Here is an 18,571-nt window from a genome sequence, read left to right as displayed (position 1 = left end):
TTCAACTGTCTCTGGCTCTGCCCTTTTGTGTGTTAATTCTTGCAGCTATAAGTTTGGAATAATTTCCTCATAGATTAACTGTTAAGGAGAAATAGTAAAGACAGAATAGCACCTAATTGAATCTTTTTTCCTGCTGTGGTCTGAAGAGTTGAAAGAGATAAAAAAAAAAAAAAGAGCTTTGGAAAGAAACATTGGAATAATTTTGATTTACCCCATAAATGTTTGAACATTCATAGGGAAAATTTGAACTTAAATCATGAAATGAGGAGGTTATGCTATATAGTAGTATATTGAAAACCTGCTTATATTTGAAAAATTGTACCATATTGAGGTCTTTGCATTAAAACCATTAGATATAGAATACAATATGAATTTACTTTATGACATAATCTCATCTATAGGGAATAGGGTTGTAGTGGTGTAACAGGTTCTTCTACCTCAAATAGTGGCACGAAGTATCATTTTATGGGAGACTATAGAAGTTTCCTTCCATGAGAATAAACTCAAAGTTGAAAATACCTTTGGAGGATGGGAGCATTTTGGGGGAGGATTTGATACTATTTGAGTTATGAATGTTATCTTTCTAACTAGAATCTGTATAGTGAATAAGTTTGTCAAGAATGGTTGGGAACCAATAAGAAAAAGTGGGTATCTCTGTATCTTAGTAGTCAATTTATTTTTAAAAATGTTTACTCTAAAGAAATATTATGTTGAATTTGTTGCTTTTAATAATTCATTTAATGAGAAATCTATTTTTATATAAAGAAATAAATTTTGGCAAATTCATGATATCAGAACAAGCCTGAGCACAGAGCTACCGTCTTAAACCTTTGAGAAAATGTGTACTTTAATACTCACATCATGTGGCGGTGGGCACCATTTTGCCTTTTGTTGGCAGCACAGCAAAATCACAGTAGAACTTACTGAAATGTGCTTGTTCAATAATCATCCATCTATCCATTCATCCACCCATCCATCTTTCCATCCAACACGGTGTGCCAGGTACTCTACTGGACACTGAATATACAATAGTGAACAAGGCAAACATGATTCCTACCTCACAGTACTTAATGGCCTAGTAGAAATTCCTTAAATGGTGAAGAAAGCAATCATGAGTAGATAGTTTTATGACAATTTTTTGAAAGAGGGGAAAGAATAAGTGAAATTAACTCTCTAGCCTTACTTGAATGTTGTTAAAACTTTTCGTTGAACAATGTTCCCTGAAAAATTGTATAGAAAGTATTATGAGAGATGCTGTGAATGTGCATACAGAAGAAAGGAAGATAGTGAGACATTAAAAGAGAGGACAGGGAGTTAGCTTCAAGATGACGGAAGAGTAAGACGTGGAGATCACCTGACTCCCCACAAATACATCAGAAATACATCTACATGTGGAACAGCTCCTACAGAACACCTACTGAACGCTGGCAGAAGACCTCAGACCTCCCAAAAGGCAAGAAACTCCCCATGTACCTGGGTAGGGCAAAAGAAAACAGAAAAAACAGAGACAAAAGAATAGGGACGGGACCTGCACCAGTGGGAGGGAGCTGTGAAGGAGGAAAGGTTTCCACACACTAGGAAGCCCCTTCACTGGCGGAGACTGCGGGTGGCAGAGGGGGGAAGCTTCGGAGCCACGGAGGAGAGCGCAGCCACAGGGGTGCGGAGGGCAAAGCGGAGAGATTCCCGCACGGAGGATCGGCACCGAGCAGCACTCACCAGCCCGAGAGGCTTGTCTGCTGACCCACTGGGGCGGGCGGGGGCTGGGAGCTGAGGCTCGGGCTTCGGAGGTCGGATCCCAGGGAGAGGAGTGGGGTTGGCGGCGTGAACACAGCCTGAAGGGGGTAAGTGCGCCACAGCTAGCCGGGAGGGAGTCCGGGATAAAGTCAGGAGCTGCCGAAGAGGCAAGAGACTTTTTCTTGCCTCTTTGTTTCCTGGTGCGCGAGGAGAGGGGATTCAGAGCGCCGCTTAAAGGAGATCCAGAGACCGGCGCGAGCCGTGGCTACCAGCGCGGACCCCAGAGATGGGCATGAGACGCTAAGGCTGCTGCTGCCGCCACCAAGAAGCCTGTGTGCGAGCACAGGTCACTCTCCACACCTCCCCTCCCGGGAGCCGGTACAGCCCGCCACGGCCAGGGTCCCGTGATCCAGGGACAACTTCCCCGGGAGAACCCACGGTGCGCCTCAGGCTGGTGCAACGTCACGCCGGCCTCTGCCGCCGCAGGCTCGCCCCGCCTCCTCCGTACCGCTCCCTCCCCCCGGCCTGAGTGAGCCAGAGCCCCCGAAGCAGCTGCTCCTTTAACCCCGTCCTGTCTGAGCGAAGATAGGACGCCCTCAGGCGACCTACACGCAGAGGCGGGTCCAAATCCAAAGCTGAACCCCGGGAGCTGTGCGAACAAAGAAGAGAAAGGGAAATCTCTCCCAGCAGCCTCAGGAGCAGCGGATTAAATCTCCACAATCAACTTGATGTACCTGCATCTGTGGAATACCTGAATAGACAACGAATCATCCCAAATTGAGGAGGTGGACTTTGGGAGCAATGATATATATATTTTTTCCCCTTTTTCTCTTTTTGGGAGTGTGTATGTGTATGCTTCTGTGTGTGATTTTGTCTGTATAGCTTTGCTTTCACCACTTGTCCTAGCGTTCTGTCTGTCCGTTTTTTTGTTGGTTTTTTTTTTTTTTGGTATAGTTTATAGCACTTGTTATCATTGGTGGATTGATTTTTGGTTTGGTTGCTCTCTTCCTTCTTTTTTTTTATTACTTAAAAAAATTTTTTTAATAATTATTTTTTATTTTAATAAGTTTATTTTATTTTACTTTATTTTATTTTACTTTATTTTATTTTATCTTCTTCTTTCTTTCTTTCCTTCGTTTTTTTCTCCCTTTTATTCTGAGCCGTGTGGATGACAGGCTCCTGGTGCTCCAGCCAGGCATCAGGGCTGTGCCTCTGAGGTGGGAGAGCCAAGTTCAGGACACTGGTCCACAAGAGACCTCCCGTCTCCACATAATATCAAACAGCGAAAATCTCCCAGAGATCTCCATCTCAATGTCAAGACCCAGCTCCACTCAAGGACCAGCAAGCTACAGTGCTGGACACCCTATGCCAAACAAATAGCAAGGCAGAAACACAACCCCATCCATTAGCAGAGAGGCTGCCTAAAATCATAATAAGGCCACAGACACCCCAAAACACACCACCAGACGCGGACCTGCCCACCAGAAAGACAAGATCCAGCCTCATCCACCAGAACACAGGCACTAGTCCCCTTCACTAGGAAGCCTACACGACCCACTGAACCAACCTTACCCACTGGGGGCAGACACCAAAAACAACGGGAACTAAGAACCTGCAGCCTGCGAAAAGGAGACCCCAAACACAGTAAGTTAAGCAAAATGAGAAGACAGAAAAACACACAGAAGATGAAGGAGCAAGGCAAAAGCCCACCAGAGCTAACAAATGAAGAGGAAATAGGCAGTCTACCTGAAAAAGAATTCAGAGTAATGACAGTAAAGATGATCCAAAATCTTGGAAATAGAATGGAGAAAATACAAGAAACGTTTAACAAGGACCTAGAAGAACTAAAGAGCAAACAAGCAGTGATGAACAACACAATAAATGAAATTAAACATTCTCTAGAAGGGATCAATAGCAGAATAACTGAGGCAGAAGAACGGATAATTGACCTGGAAGATAAAATAGTGGAAATAACTACTCCAGACCAGAATAAAGATAAAAGAATGAAAAGAATTGAGGACAGTCCTAGAGACATCTGAGACAACATTAAACACACCAACATTCGAATTATAGGGGTCCCAGAAGAAGAAGAGAAAAAGAAAGGGACTGAGAAAATATTTGAAGAGATTATAGTTGAAAACTTCCCTAATGTGGGAAAGGAAATAGTCAATCAAGTCCAGGAAGCACAGAGAGTCTCATACAGGATAAATCGAAGGAGAAACACGCCAAGACACATATTAATCAAACTATCAAAAATTAAATACAAAGAATAAATATTAAAAGCAGCAAGGGAAAAACAACAAATAACACACAAGGGAATCCCCATAAGGTTAACAGCTGATCTTTCAGCAGAAACTCTGCAAGCCAGAAGGGAGTGGCAGGACATATTTAAAGTGATGAAGGAGAAAAACCTACAACCAAGATTACTCTACCCAGCAAGGATCTCATTCAGATTTGACGTAGAAATTAAAACCTTTACAGACAAGCAAAAGCTAAGAGAATTCAGCACCACCAAACCAGCTTGACAACAAATGCTAAAGGAACTTCTCTAGGCAGGAAACACAAGAGAAGGATAACACCTACAATAACAAACCCAAAACAATTACGAAAATGGTAATAGGAACATACCTATCGATAATTACCTTAAATGTAAACGGATTAAATGCTCCCACCAAAAGACATAGACTAGCTGAATGGATACAAAAACAAGACCCGTATATAAGCTGTCTAGAAGAGACCCACTTCAGACCTAAGGACACATACGGACTGAAAGTGAGGGTGATGGAAAAAGATATTCCATGCAAATGGAAATCAAAAGAAAGCTGGAGTAGCAATTCTCATATCAGACAAAATAGACTTTAAAACAAAGACTATTTCAAGAGACAAAGAAGGACATTATGTAATGATCAAGGGATCAATCCAAGAAGAATATACAACAATTGTAAATATTTATGCACCCAACATAGGAGCACCTCAATACATAAGGCAAATACTAACAGCCATAAAAGGGGAAATCGACAGTAAGTCAATCATAGTAGGGGACTTCAACACCCCACTTTCACCAATGGACAGATCATCCAAAATGAAAATAAATAAGGAAACAAAAGCTTTAAATGATACATTAAACAAAATGGCCTTAATTGATATTTATAGGACATTCCATCCAAAAACAACAGAATACACATTCTTCTCAAGTGCTCATGAAACATTCTCCAGGATAGATCATATCTTGGGTCACAACTCAAGCCTTGGTAAATTTAAGAAAATTGAAATCATATCAAGTATCTTTTCCGACCACAATGCTATGAAACTAGATATCAATTTCAGGAAAAAAATCTGTAAAAAATACAAATACATAGAGGCTAAACAATACACTACTTAATAACCAAGAGATTACTGAAGAAATCAAAGAGGAAATCAAAAAATACCTAGAAAAAAAATGACAATGAAAACACGATGACCCAAATACTATGGGATGCAGCAAAAGCAGTTCTAAGAGGGAAGTTTATAGCAATACAATCCTACCTCAAGAAACAAGAAACATCTCAAATAAACAACCTAACCTTACACCTAAAGCAACTAGAGAGAGAAGAAAAAAACACCCCAAAGGTAGCAGAAGGAAAGAAATCATAAAGATCAGATCAGAAATAAATGAAAAAGAAATGAGGAAACAATAGCAAAGATCAATAAAACTAAAAGCTGGTTCTTTGAGAAGATAAACAAAATTGATAAACCATTAGCCAGACTCATCAAGACTAAAAGAGAGAAGACTCAAATCAAGAATTAGAAATGAAAAAGAAGGAGTAACAACTGACACTGCAGAAATACAAAGGATCATGAGAGATTACTACAAGCAACTATATGCCAATAAAATGGACAACCTGGAAGAAATGGACATATTCTTACAAATGCACAACCTTCCGGGACAGAACCAGGAAGAACTAGAAAATATGAACAGACCAATCACAAGCACCGAAATTGAAACTGTGATTAAAAATCTTCCAACAAACAAAAGCCCAGGACCAGATGGCTTCACAGGTGAATTCTATCAAACGTTTAGAGAAGAGCTAACACCTATCCTTCTCAAACTCTTCCAAAATATAGCAGAGGGAGGAACACTCCCCAACTCATTCTATGAGGCCACCATCACCCTGATACCAAAACCAGACAAAAATGTCACAAAGAAAGGAAATTACAGACCAATATCTCTGATGAACATAGATGCAAAAATCCTCAACAAAATACTAGCAAACAGATTCCAACAGCACATTAAAAGGATCATACACCATGATCAAGTGCGGTTTATCCCAGGAATGCAAGGATTCTTCAATATATGCAAATCAATCAACGTGATACACCATATTAACAAATTGAAGGATAAAAACCATATGATCATCTCAGTAGATGCAGAGAAAGCTTTAGACAAAATTCAACACCCATTTATGATAAAAACCCTCCAGAAAGTAGGCATAGAGGGAAATTACCTCAACATAATAAAGGCCATATATGACAAACCCACAGCCAACATCGTCCTCAATGGTGAAAAACTGAAACCATTTCCACTAAGATCAGGAACAAGACGAGGTTGCCCACTCTCACCACTATTATTCAACATAGTTTTGGAAGTTTTAGCCACAGCAATCAGAGAAGGAAAAGAAATAAAAGGAATCCAGATCGGAAAAGAAGAAGTAAAGCTGTCACTGTTTGCAAATGACATGATACTATACATAGAGAATCCTAAAGATGCTACCAGAAAACTACTAGAGCTAATCAATGAATTTGGTAAAGTAGCAGGATACAAAATTAATGCACAAAAATCTCTTGCATTCCTATACACTAATGATGAAAAATCTGAAAGTGAAATTAAGAAAACACTCCCATTTACTATTGCAACAAAAAGAATAAAATATCTAGGAATAAACCTACCTAAGGAGACAAAAGACCTGTATGCAGAAAACTGTAAGACACTGATGAAAGAAATTAAAGATGATACAAACAGATGGAGAGATATACCATGTGCTTGGATAGGAAGAATCAACATTGTGAAAATGACTCTACTACCCAAAGCAATCTACAGATTCAGTTCAATCCCTGTCAAAGTACCAATGGCATTTTTCACAGAACTAGAACAAAACATTTCACAATTTGTATGGAAACACAAAAGACCCCGAATTGCCAAAGCAATCCTGAGAAAGAAAAATGGAGCTGGAGGAATCAGGCTCCCTGACTTCGGAGTATACTACAAAGCTACAGTAATCAAGACAGTATGGTACTGGCACAAAAACAGAAATATAGATCAATGGAACAGGATAGAAAGCCCAGACATAAACCCACACACATATGGTCACCTTATCTTTGATAAAGGAGGCAAGCATACACAGTGGAGAAAAGACAGCCTCTTCAATAAGTGGTGCTGGGAAAACTGGACAGGTACATGTAAAAGTATGAAATTAGAACACTCCCTAACACCATACACAAAAATAAACTCAAAATGGATTAAAGACCTAAATGTAAGGCCAGACACTGTAAAACTCTTAGAGGAAAACATAGGCAGAACACTCTATGATATAAATCACAGCCAGACCGTTTTTGACCCAGCTCCTAGAGAAATGGAAATAAAAACAAAAATGAACAAATGGGACCTAATGAAACTTAAAAGCTTTTGCACAGCAAAGGAAACCATAAACAAGATGAAAAGACAACCCTCAGAATGGGAGAAAATATTTGCAAACGAAACAACTGACAAAGGATTAATCTCCACAATATACAAGCAGCTCATGGAGCTCAATATCAAAAAAACAAACAACCCAATCCAAAAATGGGCAGAAGACCTAAATAGACATTTCTCCAAAGAAGATATACAGGTTGCCAACAAACACATGAAAGGATGCTCAACATCACTAATCATTAGAGAAATGCAAATCAAAACTACAATGAGGTATCACCTCACCCCAATCAGAATGGCCATCATCAAAAAATCTACAAACAATAAATGCTGGAGAGGGTGTGGAGAAATGGGAACCCTCTTGCACTGTTGGTGGGAATGTATATTGATACAGTCACTATGGAGAACAGTATGGAGGTTCCTTAAAAAACTAAAAATAGAACTACCATACGACCCAGCAATCCCACTACTGGGCATATACCTTGAGAAAACCATACTTCAAAAAGAGTCATGTACCAAAATGTTCATTGCAGCTCTGTTTACAATAGCCAGGACATGGAAGCAACCTAAGTGTCCATCATCGGATGAATGGATAAAGAAGATGTGGCACATATATACAGTGGAATATTACTCAGACATAAAAAGAAACGAAATTGAGTTATTTGTAGTGAGGTGGATGGCCCTAGAGTCTGTCATACAGAGTGAAGTAAGTCAGAAAGAGAAAAACAAATACAGTATGCTAACATATATATGGAATCTAAGGGGAAAAAAAAAAAAGGTCATGAAGAACCCAGTGGCAAGACGGGAATAAAGACACAGACCTACTAGAGAATGGACTTGAGGTTATGGGGAGGGGGAAGGGTAAGCTGGGACGAAGTGAGAGAGTGTCATGGACATACATACACTACCAAACGTAAAATAGATAGCTAGTGGGAAGCAGCCACATGGCACAGGGAGATCAGCTCTGTGCTTTGTGACCACCTAGAGGGGTGAGATAGGGAGGGTGGGAGGGAGGGAGACGCAAGAGGGAAGAGATATGGGGACTTATGTATATGTATGACTGATTCACTTTGTTATAAAGCAGAAACTAACACACCATTGTAAAGCAATTATACTCCGTTAAAGCTGTTTTTTTTTTTTTAAAAAAAAGAGAGGACAGGGTTTTCGCATAATGTTAGTTTAGTTTTCCTGAATATGTTTAGTAATAATGATTTTTTTCTATAGCATTTTATGCTTTTCAAAGCAATGATAGCAATCATGTGAGGACGAGCAAATTTTATTGCCCGTTATGTAGATGACACAACGGAGGCATAGATATTTTAAGTGCCCAAGATCCCACAGCTATATCGAATTCACAGCTCTACCCACTGCTTTTTCTACTACGTCATGCTGAAAAATTCCAGACTCCAGTATAAGGTCCTATAAAACCCCAAAGATTTATCAGAATGTACACTATTCAAGAAGCCTAAGTCAGTAGCACAAAAGAAGGAAAACAAAGTATGACAAGGAGGATGTTCCTCTGCTTTAGGCTATTAAGTAGGTCACCCACTAAGAGGCTATTTTGGTATAAAATTTTAGAGGGCATGTAGTACATACACCAACATCACTGACCTGATTCTTCACTTTCAAGATCTAAGAAAATCAAAGGCAGTTTTTTTTTTCTTTTGGAAGGGAGGGGTGTATCATTTGGGGAGCTTAAGAGAATGTTAGTTGGGAAATTTGATTTAGCCAGGTTAGTGCTCTAGATTTTTTGTGAGGTTGATTCACTAGAGATGGGGACAGCTTTGTATCTCTGTGATGCAGAGTCAGTGCTTCCTTCCTTCCTTCCTTCCTTCCTTCCTTTCCTTCCTTCCTTCCTTCCTCCCTTCCTTCCTTCCTTCCTCCCTCCCTCCCTCCCTCGTTTTTCTTCTCTCCCTTCCCCTCCCTTCCCTTTTCTTACTGGTGTTTTTTTTTTTTTTTTTGCATTCTCTTCTTATGGGGACATATCTGACAAATTGTTAATACTTAATTTGCTATAAAACAGCTCTCCCTGGGCTTCCCTGGTGGCGCAGTGGTTGAGAATCTGCCTGCCAATGCAGGGGACACGGGTTCGAGCCCTGGTCTGGGAAGATCCCACATGCCACGGAGCAACTGGACCCGTGAGCCACAATTACTGAGCCTGCGCGTCTGGAGCCTGTGCTCTGCAACAAGAGAGGCCGCGATGGTGAGAGGCCCGCGCACCGCGATGAAGAGTGGTCCCCACTTGCCGCAACTAGAGAAAGCCCTCGCACAGAAACGAAGACTCAACACAGTCATAAATAAATAAATATAAGCAGTCATTTACATTAAAAAAAAAAAAACAACAGCTCTCCCAAGCAATGGCTGCTCACTATAATTTCAATCTCTGAAGCTGTTTTGGCCCCTAGGTACACTGGGATCGAATTAGAATGGAAACGTTTCCCTTACAGTTTTGTTTATGGCAGCATAGGCACTTTGTTATTAACTGGCAAACTGAGACGTCTAAGGAAAATAATAAACTTTCACCACATTTCTATTTGACTCTTTACTCCAAACAGAGTATCCATCTGGCTTAGGGTAAAACAACTCTTCTAATATGTTTCAGTCTTAAATTTAAATATCCAAGATTAATAATGAATATATTTTGGTCCATTGAATTTGTATTTTTCCCCAGTCTGATGCTTTTTCACATTTTTTCACATTTTAAAAACCATAGACATTTTTTTCTCATATGCCATCTTACTTTAAAAATGGTCTGCAATTATATATATACATATTCTCATTCATTCTCTCTTGCTCTCTCTTTCAAACCAGAGGGATATTCTTCAAAAATATCCACAAATTCAAACCTAGTGAATACTGCTCTGATACTTTGCAACTAGGCCCCTGAAACAAAAACCCTACCCTTCTGCCCTGCCTAATCCCTTGTCTGTTCCTTGCTGGGAGGAAGGTGTCGAAAGGAAGGGGATTACTTTGAAATAGTCAGCTATCTGTGAAACAGAGGTGTGAAAGGGTGTGTTTATCTGATAAGTAGCATTAAATTGCAGAGACTACCAGATTAATCATGGTATGCAATTTTCAACAGCTTGGATTTTCTTTTATTTCTCTTTCTCCTTTTCTGCAGCCACTGGGGAGGAAAAAAGGATTAGAGAGACTATCAAAACTGTTGGCAAGTTTAGTCTGTTGGCTACTTAATTTACTAGCAGATATGGGAACTGCCTCAGGCTGATGATTTAACAGGTTGGCTGGGCGTGGAATAAATCTCAAACGTACCTGTTCCAAAATTGTGTTAATCCTTTCAACTTCGCAGTCAATCAAGTATCGCTTTTCCTGCCTCCTGTCCATTTCTTCAATGATGCGCCTGAATTCTTGGACGTCCTTTATGTTTCCCACAGACCTTGCTGTCACTTGCCAGTTGTTTTGCACTGCTGCTTCCATAATCGCTTGGAGGATGGAAAATCCTGAATGAAGGGAAAACAGCTACATTGATTATTTTTTCTTTTAAAAATCTTTCCATAGGTATTAAAGGTTCTACTGAGTTTTTATGCACAGTCTATTGGGTCCCCTTGAACCTTATCCACTGTGGACAGCAGGCTTACTCATAACCTCAGCCTTAACCTTCCAGACAGTTGGCATCTCTATCCTGATTGAAAGGAAAGAAGATTCTTCAACTTTTGGGCACCGGGCTAGGTGTTTATCAAGCCTGTACTTAAGCAATCACAACTGAATTACAGTACCTAATTGTTTTTATTGACAGGCATTATCAAAATATTTATGGAATGAGTGCCAGTAGCTTCTTTCTTATTTCTGGCCACAATCTGTCCTAATGTGGTTGAAGCTCATTTCTTTCATCTTCCACAACAACGATCTTCAGAATTAGAAATAGCTTTGGTAGAGATAGAACCTGATTATAATATGACTTATCCTTACATGGATACGAGTATCCAACAAGGTAAATTATGCTTCCCAAGCAATATAACTCTCAGAAAACCTGACAAAAACAGTCTATAACAAAGGTATTGTACTGTTTCTTTGTTCACAGTATTATGAAAAAGTTCAATCATATTAAGCCTTCCTAAGTTCTTCCCCTTTCTCAATTCATTTGATTAGAGATTCTCGGTTCCTTTTTAGTTAATGTATATCAGACAGCATTAACTACTAACACTCTGGATCTATGCTGCATGGGAAAGAGAAAAGATCTGATGCTTGAGTTTTGGGTAACCTTTTTGGAGTCAGGGTTTGAGAAGTTGGAAAGAACAGTATATCTGTATGAACCACAGAAGAGCACAGGGATTTCGTATGTACTGGTCTTTTAGAGTATTCATGTCTCTAATATTACATCATGTCTATATTTTTGCTTCTGGTATGAATTCATAATCCGAGTATAATTTCATCAGGTATAGACATCATTTTATTAGGATATGGTCAAAAGCAGCTCCTTTTGCCCCATTAAATTTGAATTGTTTTCCGTTTGTATTTAGGTAATGACTAATGGGAGTGGGTAATGCGGATGCTTGCTAAGACCAAAATGATCTGTGGCCTAATAATTTGACTACTGGAGGAGTAGAGAATGGAGGATGATTGTGCTGCCCTCTGAACACTTTCCAGGTTCTATGCCACCTCAGGCTCACCCTGTACTTTAAGCAGGTTATGGTTGGGAATCTTCTTCACTGCACCATAGAAAATGGTATTGACATTTGGAGAACACGCTTCGGGGAGATGGCAGCAGTGACTCAGCCGGTCATTACGACTCCTTTGTGTGCTGGGTGTACGCAGGAAGAAGATCACAAATGAGACCCAAGCACTTGGTAATTTCCAAATGAGCAATTTCAGCACAGGAGCTCAAAATTACAGATCAGAGTAAATTACCATTGCTTTAAATGTTAATTCTTACTCTTTTTAAACCAACCACACATATTTATTTCTCAGATTTGCATTTTTGTGTGGGTTTTCAATGTGCTCTCTGCTTCGGTGGGAGTTGAGGGCACATGGTGGGCCAAAGCATGAGATTAAGAAATAAACATAGGAAGGAAAAGATTAAAGTATTTGAAAATCCTTCTTCAGAAATGTGCAATGAGGCCTCATTATTTTGAATCCCAGTAATTAAGAATCTATGAAAATTCAGCAAGGACTAGGTTGAATTTTACTTCTATTTATGAAGAAAGTGTTGGCTGAATAATACTGGTAATGAAATCACACAGGGCATCTTTGCTATATTTAAACTAAACTTTAAAAAATACCCTTTAGGAGGACCTTCAAGATGGCAGAGGAGTAAGACATGGAGATCACCTTCCTCCTCACAAATACATCAAAAATACACCTACACGTGGAACAACACCTACAGAAAATCTACAGAACGCTGGCAGAAGACCTCAGACTTCCCAAAAGCCATGTGGCTGACAGGGTCTTGATGCTCTGGCCAGGTGTCAGGCCTGAGCCTCTGAGGTGGGAGAGCTGAGTTCAGGATATAGGAACACCAGAGACATCCTGGCCCCACGTAATATCAATCGGCGAGAGCTCTCCCAGAGATCTCCGTCTCAACACTAAGACCCAGCTCCACTCAACGACCAGCAAGCTCCAGTGCTGGGCGCCCTATGCCAAACAACTAGCAAGACAGGAACACAACCCCACCCATTAGCAGAGAGGTGGCCTAAAATCATAATAAGTTCACAGACACCCCAAAACACACCACCGGAAACAGTCCTGCCCCCCAGAAAGACAAGAGCCAGCCTCATCCACCAGAACACAGGCACCACTCCCCTCCACCAGGAAACCTATACAACCCACTGAACCAACCTTACCCACTGGGGGCAGACACCAAAAACAACGGGAACTAAGAACCTGCAGCCTGCAAAAAGGAAACCCCAAACACAGTAAGTTAAGAAAAAAGAGAAGACAGAGAAATACACAGCAGATGAAGAAGCAAGGTAAAAACCCACCAGACCAAACAAATGAGGAGGAAATAGGCAGTCTACTTGTAAAAGAATTCAGAGTAATGATAGTAAAAATGATCCAAAATCTTGGAAATAGGATGGAGAAAATGCAAGAAATGTTTAACAAGGACCTAGAAGAACTAAAGAGCAAACAAACAATGATGAACAACACAATACATGAAATTAAAAATATTCTAGAAGGAATCAATTGAAGAATAACTGAAGCAGAAGAACGGATAAGTGGCCTGGAATATAAAATAGTGGAAATAACTGCTGCAGAGCAGAATAAAGAAAAAGGAATGAAAAGAATTGAGGAGAGTCTCAGAGACCTCTGGGACAACATTAAACACATCAACATTCAAATTAAAGGGGTCCCAGAAGAAGAAGAGAAAAAGAAAGGGTCTGAGAAAATATTTGAAGAGATTATAGTTGAAAACTTCCCTAATGTGGGAAAGGAAATAGTCAATCAAGTCCAGGAAGCACAGAGAGTCTCATACAGGATAAATCGAAGGAGAAACACGCCAAGACACATATTAATCAAACCATCAAAAATTAAATACAAAGAAAACATATTAAAAGCAGCAAGGGAAAAACAACAAATAATACACAAGGGAATCCCCATAAGGTTAACAGCTGATCTTTCAGCAGAAACTCTGCAAGCCAGAAGGGAGTGGCAGGGCATATTTAAAGTGATGAAGGAGAAAAACCTACAACCAAGATTACTCTACCCAGCAAGGATCTCATTCAGATTCGACATAGAAATTAAAACCTTTACAGACAAGCAAAAGCTAAGAGAATTCAGCACCACCAAACCAGCTTGACAACAAATGCTAAAGGAACTTCTCTAGGCAGGAAACACAAGAGAAGGAAAAGACCTACAATAACAAACCCAAAACAATTAAGAAACTGGTAATAGGAACATACGTATCAATAATTACCTTAAATGTAAATGGATTAAATGTAAATGCATTAAATGCTCCAATCAAAAGACATAGAGTGGCTGAATGGATACAAGAACAAGACCCGTATACATGCTGTTCACGAGAGACCCACTTCAGACCTAGGGGCACATACAGACTGAAAGTGAGGGGATGGAAAACGATATTCCATGCAAATGGAAATCAAAAGAAAGCTGGAGTAGCAATTCTCATATCAGACAAAATAGACTTTAAAATAAAGACTGTTACAAGAGACAAAGAAGGACACTACATAATGATCAAGGGACCAATCCAAGAAGAAGATATAACAACTGTACATATTTATGCACCCAACATAGGAGCACCTCAATACATAAGGCAAATGCTAACAGCCATAAAAGGGGAAATTGACAGTAACACAATAATAGTAGGAGATTTTAACACCCCACTTTCACCAATAGACAGATCAACCAAAATGAAAATAAATAAGGAAACACGAGCTTTAAATGATACATTAAACAAGATGGCCTTAATTGATATTTATAGGAAATTCCATCCCCAAACAACAGAATACACTTTCTTCCCATGTGCTCATGGAATATTCTCCAGGATAGATCATATCTTGGGTCACAAATAAAGCCTTGGGAAATTTAGGAAAATTGAAATCGTATCAAGTATTTTTTCTGACCGCAATGCTATGAGACTAGATATCAATTACAGGAAAAAAACTGTAAAAAATACACACACATGGAGGCTAAACAATACACTACTAAATAACCAAGAGATAACTGAAGAAATCAAAGAGAAAATGAAAAAATACCTAGAAACAAATGACAATGAAAACACGAGAGCCCAAAACCTATGGGATACAGCAAAAGTAGTTCTAAGAGGGAAGTTTATAGCTATACACTCCTACCTCAAGAAACAAGAAACATCTCAAATAAACAACCTAACCTTACACCTAAAGCAATTAGAGAAAGAAGAACAAAAAAACCCCAAAGTTAGCAGAAGGAAAGAAATCATAAAGATCAGATCAGAAATAAATGAAAAAGAAATGAAGGAAACAATAGCAAAGATCAATAAAACTAAAGCTGGTTCTTTGAGAAGATAAACAAAAGTGATAAACCATTAGCCAGACTCATCAAGAGAAAAAGGGAGAAGACTCAAATCAATAGAATTAGAAATGAAAAAGGAGAAGTAACAACTGACACTGCAGAAATACAAAGGATCATGAGAGATTACTACAAGCAACTCTATGCCAATAAAATGGACAACCTGGAAGAAATGGACAAATTCTTAGAAAAGCACAACCTTCTGAGACTGAACCAGGAAGAAATAGAAAATATGAACGGACCAATCACAAGCACTGAAATTGAGACTGTGATTAAACATCTCCCAACAAACAAAAGCCCAGGACCAGATGGCTTCACAGGCGAATTCTATCAAACATTTAGAGAAGAGCTAACACCTATCCTTCTCAAACTCTTCCAAAATATAGCAGAGGGAGGAACACCCCCAAGCTCATTCTACAAGGCCACCATCACCCTGATACCAAAACCAGACAAAAATGTCACAAAGAAAGAAAACTACAGGCCAAGATATCTGATGAACATAGATGCAAAAATCCTCAACAAAATACTAGCAAACAGAATACAGCAGCACATTAAAAGGATCATACAACATGATCACGTGGCGTTTATCCCAGGAATGCAAAGATTCTTCAATATATGCAAATCAATCAATGTGGTAAACCATATTAACAAACTGAAGGAGAGAAGCCATATGATTATCTCAATAAATGCAGAAAAAACTTTCGACAAAATTCAACACCCATTTATGATAAAAACCCTCCAGAATGTAGGCATAGAGGGAAATTACCTCAACATAATAATGGCCACATATGATAAACCTGCAGCCAGCATCGTTCTCAATGGTGAAAAACTGAAATCATTTCCTCTAAGATCAGGAACAAGACAAGGTTGCCCACTCTCACCACTATTATTCAACATAGTTTTGGAAGTTTTAGCCACAGCAATCAGAGAAGAAAAAGAAATATAAGTAATCCAAATCAGAAAAGAAGTAAAGCTGTCACTGTTTGCAGAAGACATGATACTATACATAGAGAATCCTAAAGATGCTACCAGAAAACTACTAGAGCTAATCAATGAATTTGGTAAAGTAGCAGGATACAAAATTAATGCACAGAAATCTCTTGCATTCCTATACCCTAATGATGAAAAATCTGAAAGTGAAATTAAGAAAACACTCCTATTTACTATTGCAACAAAAAGAATAAAATATCTAGGAATAAACCTACCTAAGGAGACAAAAGACCTGTATGCAGAAAATTATAAGACACTGATTAAAGAAATTAAAGATGATACAAATAGATGGAGAGATATACCATGTTCTTGGATTGGAAGAATCAACATTGTGAAAATGACTCTACTACCCAAAGCAATGTACAGATTCAATCAATCCCTATCAAACTACCAATGGCATTTTTTACAGAACTAGAACAAAACATTTCACAATTTGTATGGAAACACAAAAGACCCCGAATTGCCAAAGCAATCCTGAGAAAGAAAAATGGAGCTGGAGGAATCAGGCTCCCTGACTTCAGACTATACTACAAAGCTACAGTAATCAAGACAGTATGGTATTGGCACAAAAACAGAAATATGGATCAATGGAACAGGATAGAAAGCCCAGAGATAAACCCACACACATATGGTCACCTTATCTTTGATAAAGGAGGCAAGCATATACAGTGGAGAAAAGACAGCCTCTTCAATAAGTGGTGCTGGGAAAACTGGACAGCTACATGTAAAAGAATGAAATTAGAACCCTCCCTAATACCATACACAAAAATTAACTCAAAATGGATTAAAGACCTAAATGTAAGGCCAGACACTGTAAAACTCTTAGAGGAAAACATAGGCAGAACACTCTATGATATAAATCACAGCCAGATCCTTTTTGACCCAACTCCTAGAGAAATGGAAATAAAAACAGAAATGAACAAATGGGACCTAATGAAACTTAAAAGCTTTTGCACAGCAAAGGAAACCATAAACAAGATGAAAAGACAACCCTCAGAATGGGAGAAAATATTTGCAAACGAAACAACTGACAGAGGATTAATCTCCACAATATACAAGCAGCTCATGGAGCTCAATATCAAAAAAAACAAACAACCCAATCCAAAAATGGGCAGAAGACCTAAATAGACATTTCTCCAAAGAAGATACACAGGTTGCCAACAAACACATGAAAGGATGCTCAACATCACTAATCATTAGAGAAATGCATTTCAAAACTACAATGAGATATCACCTCACATCAGTCAGAATGGCCATCATCAAAAAATCTACAAACAATAAATGCTGGAGAGGGTGTGGAGAAAAGGGAACCCTCTTGCACTGTTGGTGGGAATGTAAATTGATACAGGCACTATGGAGAACAGTATGGAGGTTCCTTAAAAAACTAAAAATAGAGCTACCATACGACCCAGCAATCCCACTACTGGGCATATACCGTGGGAAAACCATCATTCAAAAAGAGTCATGTACTACAATGTTCATTGCAGTTCTATTTACAGTAGCCAGGGCATGGAAGCAACCTAAGTGTCCATCAACAGAGGAATGGATAAAGAAGATGTGGCACATATATACAATGAAATATTACTCAGCCATAAAAAGAAACGAAATTGAGTTATTTGTAGTGAGGTGGATGGCCCTAGAGTCTGTCATACAGAGTGAAGTAAGTCAGAAAGAGAAAAGCAAATATTGTATGCTAACACATATATATGGAATCAAAAAAAAAAAAGGCTCTGAAGAACCTAGGGACAGGACAGGAATAGACACAGACATAGAGAATGGACTTTAGGACACGGGGAGGGGGAAGTGTAAGCTGGGACGAACTGAGAGAGTGGCATTGACATATATACACTACCAAATGTAAAATAGATAGCTAGTGGGAAGCAGCTGCATAGCACAGGGAGATCAGCTAGGTGTTTTGTGACCACCTAGAGGGGTGGGATAGGGAGGGTGGGAGGGAGATGCAAGAGGGAGGGTATATGGGGATATATGTATACATATAGCTGATTCACTTTGTTATACAGCAGCCACTAACACAACAACGTAAAGCAATTTTACTCCAATAAAGTTGTTAAATAAAAAAAAAAACACCCTTTAGCAAAATACAAGTTTTTTGTCTGTTGAGTCAAAACCTACATTCTTGTAATCTCTGCTTGTTAGTCCTATTCTACCATTTTGGAACCAAAGAGACATATTTAACCCCTTTTGCATGTGACAGTCCTTCAC

The 18,571-nt window shown here is 39.2% G+C and overlaps 1 protein-coding gene across 3 annotated transcripts in view; it reads right to left on the bottom strand.

Moving 5' to 3' along the window:
- Positions 1-18,571, bottom strand: part of GRIA3 (glutamate ionotropic receptor AMPA type subunit 3) — a 286,920-nt gene that overhangs the window by 132,461 nt on the left and 135,888 nt on the right. For all 3 annotated transcript variants that reach the window (XM_068532557.1, XM_068532558.1, XM_068532560.1), the window contains exon 4: positions 10,670-10,857. In XM_068532557.1, coding sequence (XP_068388658.1) covers positions 10,670-10,857 — 188 coding nt within the window. The remainder of the gene's footprint in view (positions 1-10,669; positions 10,858-18,571) is intronic.

The sequence above is a fragment of the Eschrichtius robustus genome, chromosome X (assembly GCF_028021215.1).
Source record: "Eschrichtius robustus isolate mEscRob2 chromosome X, mEscRob2.pri, whole genome shotgun sequence".
Classification (NCBI taxonomy): domain Eukaryota; kingdom Metazoa; phylum Chordata; class Mammalia; order Artiodactyla; family Eschrichtiidae; genus Eschrichtius; species Eschrichtius robustus.
The sequence above is the reverse complement of the archived record's forward strand: the minus strand, read 5'-3'. Positions and strand labels throughout refer to the sequence as shown.